Here is a 13,960-nt window from a genome sequence, read left to right as displayed (position 1 = left end):
TGCCCCTACCCGGCTACAGCTGGATAAAGGGAAATGATGATGAATGATGCTGCATACAAAAACTTAACAAATATCAACAGAAAATGCACTCACCGTGTTTTCACGCCAGTTAAAGATAGCTGTTGTGTATTCTAACTCCGTTCTTTTGATCTGAAATGCGAAGTTGTTTTCGAATTCTAGTCAATATGAACTTCTTTAATAGCATTTTACACTTCTGTCGCACACTTGATAGTACACTACATCCAAAGAGATAAACTTCATTGTTTTTCCATATTGAATTGAGATTACAGAGATAAGTTTTTGTAAGGTTCAACCTTTTCACTACAAATTACAAGTTGTATAAGATGTTATCTACAACATTTATTCAATAGTGGTACCGGTTTCGACATATAGAAATGTCATCATCAGCCTAAATCATACAAATCACACAAACTGAGCAAGTACATATTAATTAAAATTGCCGTGGTGACATGTAGGGATACACATCTTCATACACTATTTTTCACCAAATAAATACATTGACTGATTGATGCTTAGCTGTAACTTGAACTTTTTCATTTTTACACTCTGAATGTGTGAAAGTCTTTAGAAGTTTCTTTTTACTGTGTGTTAAGATTAAAGTGATATACTTATAGCAAATACATAATAGTCTGATCTTGCTGATCTGTTTGCACCTCCGCTTCACAGGTCAAAACTTCGCAGCATGCTGTCCAAGGCTTCTTTAAATCTTCCCAATTGGATTGAGAAATTTTAGATCACCTGTATTACGCCCAAAGAGAAGAATGCAAGGGCAAACAACTGCCGTATTTAGACGACACCGTTTTATAATATACAATTTTATATATGTCTCAGTGCAAATTTTAACAAGTGTAACAAACCTTTCAAATGCAACATGGCTTATGAGATATACAAACGCATAGTTCCACAAGGTCCATTACACGAGCAATGTGTTATTGACTAAATTTCTGTTCATACTTGGACAAGTGGTTTTAATGATTTGACAAATAATCACAAAAGATTTTAATAGCAATTGAAAAATGACGTGTGATGATTTGAGTATTTGCATGTAAACAGATCAGCAAGATCAGATTATGTATTTGCTATATCTCTTTAATCTTAACACACAGTAAAAAGAAACTTCTAAAGACTTTCACATGTTCAGAGCATAAAAATAAAAAAGATTGAAGGTACAGCTAAGCATATTAAAACTTTTAATCAATGTATTTAATTGGTGAAAAAATAGTGCATATAAAGATGTGTATCCGTATGTGTCACCACGGCAATATTAATTAATATATACTTGCTCAATTTGTGTGATGTAGTCTGATGACGAAAATTGTCTATGTCAAAATCGATACCACTATTGAATAAATGTTGTAGATAACATCTTATAAAACTCGTAATTTGTATTGTAAAGGTTGAAACTTATCTCAGTACACTACATCACTGTCACTTGTACAGTCACTATTTTCTGATATCTACTGTTAAATTAAAAATGACCTAGAGTTCTAATCTTTAGGCATTTAAAAATAGATGAAAAATAAATTATGAGATGAATGCCTGAGATGAAACCTTGGGAGGCTACTGCAACCAGGAATGTAATAAAGAAGTAAATAGTTGTTGTGAAAAGGGGTCATTATCCATCCTCTGTTTGTATTGCGACACTGAAAGCACTTTCCTTGATCAGGGAAGGCTTCTCATGTTGCCAAGGGATGTACAACATATAGAATTCATTAGATTTCACATTTTGTTAAGAAATGTTAGATAATCGATCACACATAAGAGAAAAATATATCTGTTAATCCAGGCGGTAGTTATAAGCCATTTTATGTGTAGCCTTATGTCTAGTCTACCACTTAAATTTTAATGTTAAGGAAAATACAGCTGAGGATACCTATTATTATTATAGGTGAAACATGTTCCATAATTTTAACATGTAACTTCAACTTTGATTTTAAATAAATAATGAAGTACATTGAAGAGGTGGACTTCTATGAGACAATTCTTTAATGAGCTTATACACAGTTCAGTACAGATCCCAATATGAAATTTACCGGGCGAGTTGGCCGTGCGCGTAGAGGTGCGCGGCTGTGAGCTTGCATCCGGGAGATAGTAGGTTCAAATCCCACTATCGGCAGCCCTGAAAATGGTTTTCCGTGGTTTCCCATTTTCACACCAGGCAAATGCTGGGGCTGTACCTTAATTAAGGCCACGGCCGCTTCCTTCCAACTCCTAAGCCTTTCCTATCCCATCGTCGCCATAAGACCTATCTGTGTCGGTGCGACGTAAAGCCTCTAACAAAAAAAATATGAAATTTATAATTTGCAAAGTCAAATAGGGTACATCAGGTAAGTTGAACAGGTGGGTTTGAGGTACTAACACTGGAAAATATTCTTCCCATTACAAGCTGACAACATGACCTGAAGTGAAATAAATATTGATTTAATAAAAGAACAATTCATGTAAGTACATAATAATGACATACCAATAAAAACCTTTTATAAGCTATTATCCTTGAGTTCGCTACCAGCACTGCAGGAAGAATTGCTGCTATTGCTACCACTGCTCATATCTCTCCATAAGAAGTCATCTTTACTGTTGTCTAATGAATTCAAGTTTCCTGCTTCCTTGAAGCACTTTTCAAACACCTTCCAAGAAATCAGGTCCCAAGAGCACAATATCCACTGACAGAGGAGTTCCACAGGTGGTTGACAAATCTTGCCTGTTTTAGAAAGGTGTACACACTTCCCCCCATCCAGCAATGTGATAGTTTTCGCATGCTGTCCTTGAATATTTTTTTTGAAAAATTGAAGGGTTGAAGTACCAAAGTCAGTCCACCAGGAAACATTGCCAAATTGGTTTTCATGGTTTCCAATAATTTCTTAGTGTCTTCCGTCAGGTGGCCATGAAAACTATGAGAAGGGCTGAGCATCAAAGGAGGGATCCTACTCAATTTTTCCAAAACCGGTTGCATTCAATCTTGTACGAGTGACGGGTCCATCCACTTTTTTTTTATGCGAACATGGATCCCACGTGGAAATTTTACATTAGACATTTTTTTGTTTGTTTTAGAACAATGTAAGGTGCAAGCTTTCTGCCATCAACTGTTACAGCAAGCATTACTATACATCATTGATTTTCACTTCAAGTAATGTGTACGAAACACTCGATGTCTCCATTCTATCGATTGTTCGCCTCTGTGGCATATCAAAACATTGGCGTCCAATCAACGTTTCCTATTAGTGAAAGCAAATAATCCTTCATTTTATGCTTCTCAATCACAAAGTGATGAATATCAATTACTTTTTGGTAGATATCATTTGGTATTCCTAGGCATTATGTTGCACTTCATCGAAGGGAAAATTCATTTCCCTTCATAAAAATTAATCATCCAGCCGTGGCTAACCTTATAATTGACACTGATTCTGTATGCAACAGCTATTTCTCATCCTTTAAAATACGGCATTTCGTGAGAAACTGCATATCCATTCTTGCATAATGAAATTATATATTTAAGCAGATCCTCCTCTATTTGCGAAAATGTCCGTGAAATGCTCTGCGAGACTTTTTGGTCGCTTGTTGCATTCGGAGACTGAATACTTGCAGCCCCTGCCCTAGTCTTGCATGTTTCGGCATAACTGACCACCGTGATTTTATATGATGCAGTATCACTCGAATAATTCCTCATTGTGGATTAACAAACAATTCTGAGGTCACAGAAAATGCATGTATCGTACCCAAAATACTCATAAAATATGTTTGTGCCAGACTGGAAAAGAGCGTCAGTAGTCACTTCCATGCTGATTCACTTACTTCCTACCATCAGATAAATGCATGCTGCGCAGTATTTGGAGTACCCAGTTTTGCAATAGGAAAGCTATGTGAGTAGTTCATACCTTTATTTCGAAACGCATCCAGATCTCTGCGATGGATGATTGAAGAAATGAGTGCGTCAAATATGGGAACATTTCTTTACCCTCACTTTGGACCCAAAAATATTGGGATGAGTAAATTATGCAAGGGCGTCAATTATATGAGAATATATGATATAACAATATTCAATCATGCTGTGGGAATGAAAGAATGAAGAAATTGTTTTGTTGCTTAAAGGTACTGTGATAAAACCCACTTTAACAATATACTGGTCTACCACAGATATATTTTATACAAACAGATACTCTTAACCTTTCTTGAATACAGTGGAACCTCGATATCTCAAATCACCTTGAGAGCTAAATTTTATTTCGAGTTATTGAAATTTCAAGATATAGAGAATACCATTTTTGAGCATGTATAGCACATAATTGATTCTTATTGCAACCCGACAAAGATAAAAACAGGAATGATAATAAAATCCCATAAATATTACCAAATGAGCACAAGAAGCAAAATACTTACCATCGAGCAGGAGCAGTATTAACAAAACACCGTGGAGGGCACAGAACATAAGGGAAAGGACTGGATCGAACTAACTACCTGAGGGGTAGCCAGGTCAACATTGCCAAATGAAAGCAAGACTAATGTTTAAATAACTTGAACTTTACTTAAAATTAGGAAAAATTTAAACAGAATTTAGGAATGAAACTGTAGAACAAATAATAAATTTGTAAATAATGCCTTTAAATTATAGATGAAAATCAATTTTTTAAGCAAAATATACTATGAGTGCGCACTGGGATAACAACTTAAAATAATTTTTATGTAGTAATAAGTAAATAGAAGAAAGATAAAAATTGTAATAATTCAACTCGGTAAATTAGGAGAGAAATGTCAATTTTTAGGATAATTAAAATCGTGAAAACACACTCAGATTACAAGCTACATAATACTGAATACATTGTTTTTAATAATATTTCAAAATATACAAATTAACTCTCTTTTATGGGATCACTTTAACTTAAACGCTTATTATAGCAACTTTTTCGAAGACAAGATACAGTAGCAGAACAAGAATTATAGCTCCATTAACAACTTTTGAGGAAATCTGTTATTCTCTTCTGTTTCTTGCTGTTAACATTCTTTTCTTCCACACACATTCCAATAACATTTATTGTTGTGAAAACACTCATTTACATTCAACTGACCCTGTTATAGCCTCTGCACTTAATGCCTAGTATGCTGATGGTACAGGAGAGGCAGCTCCAACTCTTCTTGTTCAACTTCTACTTCTTCAACATTGACGGTGTCTGTAGGAGCCTCGGTCACTATTACGTCAGAGTCCACATTTATATAAGCCTCAAAATCAGCTTCGCAGTTAACAAGCTGCTCATACTCCACCCATTCTTCAAGAACAAGAGTGAGTTCCTCCTCTTCGTGTTCTGAAGCTCCCGAGTCCCCTTTATAAAATTATGCTTAGCGGAAGCAGTCTATAATTGTATTCTGTTTCACATCAGTCCACAAAGTACTCAGCATTGTTATCGACTGTAGTAGATTAATGTCCATTCATGACTCCTCGGATTCAATTTCTCACAGAATTCTCTGAACAGCCACCTTCCTATTGAAATCTTCAGTTTTTAATCATCCCTTGGACTATGGGCTGTAGTTTGGACGTTATGTTCAATGGCAAGAAGACCATGCGCACTGCCTTTAATTCCTGAATGGCAGTTGTCTACAAAAAGGAGGATTTTCCTCTCTTCGCATTCACACTTCTCGTCCATGCCACACAGCCGAGATATGTGAATGAAGCTTGTTATCCGCGATTTTGGGGGTTGTTTTTGTATCTGACTGTAACTAATTCCATACCCAAGAAAGAGAAAGGCTCTGCCAATTTTCCAATCACTAGAAGTTTTACTTTTTCAGTTGTCATATTAGCTCCCAGCATCACTTTGCCTGTTAACTGTTTCCCATCAAACCACAAATATCGTATTGCACAGTTAATGTACAAAATTTGAGGTACAGAGTATTTTTTGCATCAAGGGAGGAAATCTTTGCTTTGAGAAATCAAGAAATTTCTTTAACCAAATTTCGAGTAATAGAGAAATAAATTAACATGAAGAATAGGTCAAACGGCCAGGAAAGTTAAGTTAGTTCGAGATGCTGATAATTCGAGTAATGGAGGTTCAAGATATTGAGGTTCGACTGGTAATGTCAAAAATAGCTAACGCACAGAGATCAATTACCCACCACTGAGCATGGCAGTGAATAGTTAAAGAAAGCTGTACTTACTTGCTTTCATCTTTGAAACATGGAACCAGTTCAACTGTATGTTCACCAATGAATGCTTTATCCTTATCCTCTGCAAAAGGCTGTGAGTAAGAAATTCAGTAAGTAAATTGGAGAAACACAAGTTATGGGTTAACAAGAGTACATTCAAAAATATTAGGTATGGAGATCCACCTGTTCAATACTAAAAATAGCGATAATTATTAAGTCATCACATATTTATTTGTTCACATTTGTGGGACCAGATTCAGCAATAAGGTATGCCATCATCAGCCTAGGAAAGTATAACAAAGACACTGATAAAAGGCTACATTAACATAGGTTCTTAAAAATAACATATACAAGTAATTTCAAAATGTTTGTGTACGAACTGAAACATTTGCGTATATTACAAGATTTGTCGTAAGAGAATTTACATAGAGAGGTATACACCATAATATTTACACAGTTAAGAAATACCAAAACTAGATGACTTTTCACTATGTAATTACAATATAAAGTTTAAAATGTCATGATTGTTCCATATTGAATAGAGAAATATACAATATAGGTCGTTAATTGCTTTACAGTCAATGTAATATATAAAGGATTTGGTTTATCTTTTTAACAGCTTGATTCATTTTAAAATGTTTATAATCACTGTAAATAGGTCAACGGGCTAATTATAGCAACCAGTTTTTAGGTAACAGAAGTTCCTCATAAAAATATTCGCTATTTAATTGTTTAGAGCATTCAACTTGGACTTAAAGTATTAATTTTAAATACAATACACCTTATATAGATAAAATAGACTTGCTTGGAGTATGTATCACAGGTGTTATATAAATAAAAATTATCAATGAGCAAAATAGGTAAATGGCTTAGTTTTTGTGTCAGTAAATATATGGCGAAGTTGGTAGATGTAAATTAATATAAGGGACAGACAAGGTTCTTGAAAGAAGTAGTATTGCAAGTGGATCTTATCAAGTTCTGGGAAGATCTCGAACCAAAACCGGAACCTAAAAGAGGAAATTAAGACGGGTGTTAGCACGACGGAAGAAGCAAATGACAGGGGGAATTTTTGTAAATAGAAACTCACTTCGAGCGCCAAGTTGAAGGATGAAAAGTTAGAGAGGAACTGACGAGCTGAGTGACAGGCAGCAGACTGCCAGAGAAGGTGGGGAGGGGCAAGGTGTTAGGTCGGAGGAGGGGAGGTTGCGGTAGAGGAGGGGCACTAATCGGGAAGGCGTGGACTGTGCCAGGGGTAATATGCAAGCGTGTTATGTAATATTTTGTGAAATGATCGATTTTTATGTATTTTGAGTTACTGATTATGAGTGTATCAAACAAAATTCTGGGTTTTTCAGATAAGTCGTTGAGATTAAGGTTTGGATTATAGTACTGATCAAGTAGGATGAAACAATGCTCAGTTAGATTGAGTAAAATGCCTTATTTATAATTTCAATGTTATCTACATCATGACTGATGCTGCAAAATTCATATTTATAGTCATTCGTGTGTTGACCTACTGGAGAAAATTTCCTGTATTTAATTGCATTTACATGTTCCATGTATCTAATTTAAAGGATCTACCTGCCTGTTCGATGTATGTGCTGTCACAGTCATTACAGTGGAATCTACAGTATATACACCTGACTTATCAAAAGGGTTAGAAGTGTTAATTAAGTTGGAGTTGTGCAATATGTCGAAGTTTCTATTATTGGTTTTGAAGGAAATTGTAATGTTTTGTTCTTTAAATATGTTTGTGACCCTATAAATATTGGAATTGAAGGTGAAGGATGAGAAAGTTTTGGATTTAGTGATTTCTTTTTGTAAATTAGATTTCGGCCAGTGCCTAAACTTATTAATTATGTGGTCTATAAAGCTATGGATTTAGCCATTGTGAAGTGCAATATTACATATAGTATTTAACTAGAAGTACAGTGTCGACACTACACTAGAAGTAGGAACTTCAAACAGATTAACGCTGCAGATACGTTAGGACATACGTTACATCTCGAGAACGAATTGTCAACATTGTTTACTACGGATATCCACATCTACATGAGGCATTTTCTGTTACACGAAATTGTCGCCCGACCTACCTTCTTTTATTTGGATAATTTTAAGAGCATTTTCAGCAAATTCTTCAATGTTTTTTAGCACTTCATGACATACTATGACTTTATATCATAGAAAGGCTGATGACTTTTATCCAGCTTTCCAAGACATCTTAATCTATACCGCCTCCAATTTGACTACATATTTTCATCCTAATTTTAAATATTGGACTCAGACATAATCAAATACTGTATCTTTTAACTGTCTTGTTCTTGACCTGTGATGCTTTAGTTTCGATATTCTGTTTTCCAAACGTGATCTTTATATTGATCAAGCTTTTTATCAAAAAGATCCATTTCAGTGTCAGACATGGATTACTTTTTTAAAAACAATGTGTGACAATTACTTTTAGAAGAACATTTCAATTTTTCAAATGTTTTAAGTATAAGTTCTGTTTTATTCAATATTTTTGTGCTGTAATCATTTTGCATCCACAGTATCAACACTTGTAAATATTCATCAATACGTTTTATGTAAACTATTATGATTCCTTAGACCAGTGTGTGTTTTAAGATTGATTGAGGCTGATGAAGCCCAATAAATAGTGGGCAAAACATGTACCATTCAAATTTCTGGTAACTTCTATGTGTATTTAACCACACAATAGTGGAGTAAATTGTATTGAATAGGTGGTATTAACTCTCTTGGTGCCAGGCGGTAGTGCGAGCATCCGCCCTTTAAATTGCCAGAGCCGATCTGGTCGGCTGTTAACAATCCAGTTGGAAGTTGCCAGAGCCGATTACATCGGCTGGCTTAAAATTCTGTGATATACGCAATTTTGAGGCAACCTATAGTGAAGTGCATACTTTTGTTATAACCTGTAGTAAAGGGGCTACACATTATTGTGTGCCTGGCCTTGCTTTGGCAGTTCTAAGAGGGTGTCATACCTTTCACAAGAGTCGTTTACAAATACCGCTAACTGGTCAGTAAGAGATTGCTCCTTGCAGTGAGTGGATTTGTGACAGGAAAATGGCATGTTGTTCACGTGATAATTTTTCAGCAGGTATTGATGACAATAAATTAATGCAGTATTTAGAACAGTGCAAAGTTAACGCTGATGATTTATCGGATAGCGATAGGGAATTTAGTTCAGAGAGTAGCGACGAAATTATACCGGACACGTCCGCGGAATCACCGCAGCTAAAGAAGAGACGTTTAATTGTGTCTAACAGCACTAAAGCTACTCTGAATATGGTGGTGGATGAAACTAGTGATAACAAATATGATGAAGATGATGATGATGATAATGATGATGATGATGATGATGATGTCTCTGGAGAACATTTTGTGGAAATTTGTCCCAATGAACCTGACAACGTTCCTCAACCTCCTGTCTCCTTCAAGGAAGTTCTTGGACCTAAACATGCCCTACCGTCTGATTCTCCGCCCATATCACACTTCAATTTACTTTTCACTTACTCTCTGCTAAACCTTATAGTCACATATAGTCATCTATCATTACCTAAATGCCGGTCTCCACAGGCCAAGTGTAGTGTGCCTGCCTCTCACCCGGAGGTCATGGGTTTGATTCCCGCCCAGGTCAAGAATTTTTGCCTGGTCCTGAGGGTTCGTTCGAGGTTCACTCAATCTACGTGACCCTAAGTGATTGCAATTGAGGAGATATCTGAGGGTGAGAGGACCCCGGTCTGGAAAACCAAGAATAATTACCGAGAGGATATGTCTGACTGACCATGATTCACCTCGTAAAGTGCAGGTACCGAACTGAGCAGCGGTCGCTTAGTAGGTCAAAGCAAATCACGGCTTTAGTGCCATACATTTCTTAATTTCTTAAATTCTATTGTATTGTAAAATTATTTTTCTAATATATACCAGAACCGAAAACGAGAAACTATTTTTTCTGAAAACAAAAACTATAATAACTACTATTTTTTTACTTATTTAATAATTCAGAATTATTTTAATACTCTGTTGTCCACACATAGAAAATTTGTTGTCAGGATTTGCCAAACATCGATACATACACGCGAATTTTATCGGTGAATAAAATTGTCTTGTTTTTATTAGTGACATATGTTTGAATTTTTATTTTTTTTTACGTTTTTATTTTTCTCATTCAAATTAGTTATTCTATAGAATTGTATTTAGAAATACATTATACATAATTACTTATATTCTTTTGTATCGAAAATTATTTTTTCAAAGTAGATATTGAGAGATAAAGTGCGAAAATATTTTTCTCTTCCTAAAAATAAACGTTTTCGACAACTATAAATCAACAATAAAACATTTTTGACTCTTTATATCACTTCAAACCAGTTTCTTATTCTACGTAGTCGGTATGTAGAAAATTTCATGCCGGTATTTGCTATGCACCGGTAGATATACGCAAATTTTAAAATACATGTATTTCCACTGAAAACGGCCTGGCACTTTACAGTAGTAGAGTGGAGGCGGAGCTCTGGCCTCTTCCAGCTGATGGGGAGCGGCCGACTAGATCGGCTCTTGGCTCCAAGAAGGTTAAAATTACTCCTTGAATAAACTTTGTGATTAGCTATTTTACAATACGGAATAATGACAAGAGTAATGGTTTGTAATACTAGACTACTGTAGGTAGCACGTTTATGATTAGGGGTGTGTACACAGTCTTGTTTAATAGTTGTAGCAGTGTGTGTAGGCTTTCTATAAATTTTGCATTTAAAAGAAAACGGGAGCATAATGATAGTTAGATCTAAAAAGTTAATGGTGTTATTAACTTCAGATTCTATTGAAAATTGATATCTGTATCAATGTTATTAAGGTGTGCTAAAGTGGTAGATGCATCAGTGGTGCATTGGTCTGTAATAAAGAATATGTCATCCACAAATCTGGACCAAAAGTGTATGGTATTAAATTTTCCATTTTTTCTATGTTTGTGCATTATAAAAAATACCAAATATATTTCGGCTAAAATACCAGATGCTGGTAAACGCATGGCTAGTCCGTCTTGTTTGTATATTAGCTTGTTGAAAGTGAAATAATTACTATTAATTATAAGCTTCAAGATGGACATGAAATCTTTTTTTTTGCCTGGTGTGAAAATGGGAAACCACGGAAAACCATTTTCAGGGCTGCCCATAGTGGGATTCGAACCTACTATCTCCCGGATGCAAGCTCACAGCCGCGCGCCTCTACGCGCACGGCCAACTCGCCCGGTGGACATGAAATCAGCTATTTCTAGTTGTCTAAGTTGGCTATGAGTACATAAGATTTTTAGGATGATATGTAGGATTTTTTCTGATTTTATACTTGTATACATATTAGTGATGTCAAAGGAATGTATTGAATGGTATGGTTGAACTTTAAAATTATCTAATTGTTTAATTAGTTCTAGTGTATACTTGATGGATTTGTTTGATTAAAAGGTGTAGTGTTTTTAAAGAAATTGTTGATTGAATTGAGAATAGAATAGAATAGAATAATTTTTATTGTTGTTAGGCAGGTGGCAGTTGCAATGGACAGAGTCATAGGTACATAGTTACAAAATATTATAAGTATCTCATTACACGCAGAAAATAAATACAACTATATACACAAAAGCTAAAATAAACATTATTCGTCCAAGGGAGTGATAACTAACTACTAATTTACTGTGTTAGGATGGCATTAGCCTTTATTACCCCCCTTGAAACAGTGTTCTTTTTTCTTCAAATTCAGATACTGAGTAGAAGCTATTGGATGTCAACCAATTTTTAAGGTTTCTTTTGAAGTTACATAGGGGCATATCCTTTACTTGGGCAGGTAGTTTGTTGAATAATTTAATACCATTATACCTATAGTTCTCTTGTGTTTTTCTCAGCCTAACATGTGATAAATCTAAATCGTTCCTATATCTTGTGCCATATGAGTGTACATTGCTGCGAGTTGTTAGGTCAATGAGATTTTCTTTAGTATTGAGTATACTATGATAAATGTATAATGAAGGAAGAGTCATAATTGCAAGGTGTTGGAACATAGGTCTATAAGACTCCCTTGTGGTCTTACCTTTAATACATCTTATTGCCTTCTTTTGCCACTTGAACACATCTTGAGCCACTGTTGAGTTACCCCATAACATGGTACCAGATGATAAGTGCGAGTAAAAGAAGGCATAGTCTGCATTCATCATCTGACTACTACTAACTGATCCTTGAAGTCTGCGAAGCAAAAATATCACTGTAGCGAGTTTTGTACATAACTTTTGCATGTGTGTGTTCCAGGTTAATTTACAATCCAGATACAATCCCAATAATTTGACAGAATTTTGATCATTATTACCCAGACCTGAATTAATTAAATGGAAGTAGATCACTTCTGTCTTGTTATTATTTAGGATAAGTTTATTTGCCTGCAACCAAGAGGATGATTTGTGTAGCATTTCTATCCTTTCCTCCTCAACATGTTGTAAGTCTCTATTGCTTGTTATGATAGTAATATCATCTGCATAGAGCACTGACCTACAGGGTAAATTACTAACAATATCATTTATATACACAAGGAAGAGGAAAGTTTCTATGACTAAATCCTGAAACACCTCCGGTTTTTTTCTTTGAGAGTCCAAGATCATTGATTTTCTACCAGTACAATTTGATACCTGTCACTGAGGTAGGATGTAATTAATAATAACTCTAAATCTTTCATGCCATAGTAGCTAAGCTGACTTATTAGTATACTGTGCGGTACTGAATCAAAAGCTTTGCTGAGGTGAGACCCAAAGCCTTGAATTACTTCAGTCACAAAGAATTACCTTTGTAGTTCTAGGACAGCACCCTTCCACACAGTAACCTAGTAACTGTATAAAATTTTCAGTTGCTTCCGAGGCATTATTAGAGTTTAGTATAATGTTTTCAGAATTGATGTGAACTAATGCATTTCTTAGCTTTAAAGTGTTATTTTCTCCCACCTCCTGAAATGTTTAAATTGCCTATTGTCATGTTGCTTTTCCAAATCAGTTTTTAATTTTAGCCAGAGACTACTATGATCAGACAACATATGCTCTGTAACACCACATGTGAAGTCACTGTTTCGAACATTAGTGATTCCGTTGTCCAGACAAGAATTTTTCCTGGTGGGTTGATCATTGGCAAGACAGAAATAATGAGACCCGAGAATATCACAAAATTGTTTTTTGATGGATAATTCAACTAAAATATTAATATTAATATCACCTATGCAATAGACTTTGTAATTCCAATACCTTGCTAAGTACTCTGCAAAATGATCCCACACGTTCAGAATCTGGTGTTCAGTACAGGGAAATAATAATCAATTTAGTGTTTGTAAATATCACCCCTGCCACTTCAAGTAACTTTTCTATACAGTACTCCTCTAAATCTAAAACAGTGTGTTTGATATTACAGTTATTTTCCCATATATTGCAACTCCCCCATTTGAAGTCTTACTTCTACAAAAATATGTAACTATCTCATATCCTGCTGGGATATAAAAACCAACCTCATCCTTTACAAGCCAAGGTTCATTAATGCATAAAATATCAACTGGAGATGAATTCAAGAATATTTCATGTTGACCTACCTTATTTCTAATGGATTGAAGATTGATGAAAATCTACAGCCTGTTTCCAGTCATTCGACCAGGTCAGGAATGGGATGAATGAAGCCCTCATCTAGCGGCGAGGATAGGAATTGTGCCGGCTGCCAAAGCCCGTCGCACTCCTCTGGAGCAATGATTAATGAATGACAGATGAAATGAAATGATATTG

The 13,960-nt window shown here is 35.3% G+C and overlaps 1 protein-coding gene across 1 annotated transcript in view; it reads right to left on the bottom strand.

The window, feature by feature from the left end:
• Nucleotides 1-13,960, bottom strand: part of LOC137498991 (uncharacterized) — a 155,349-nt gene that overhangs the window by 16,979 nt on the left and 124,410 nt on the right. Inside the window, exon 5 of the mRNA XM_068226975.1 lies at nucleotides 6,166-6,245. Coding sequence (XP_068083076.1) covers nucleotides 6,166-6,245 — 80 coding nt within the window. The remainder of the gene's footprint in view (nucleotides 1-6,165; nucleotides 6,246-13,960) is intronic.

Source organism: Anabrus simplex, chromosome 3, assembly GCF_040414725.1.
Source record: "Anabrus simplex isolate iqAnaSimp1 chromosome 3, ASM4041472v1, whole genome shotgun sequence".
In the NCBI taxonomy this organism is placed as follows: Eukaryota; Metazoa; Arthropoda; class Insecta; order Orthoptera; family Tettigoniidae; genus Anabrus; species Anabrus simplex.
The sequence above is the reverse complement of the archived record's forward strand: the minus strand, read 5'-3'. Positions and strand labels throughout refer to the sequence as shown.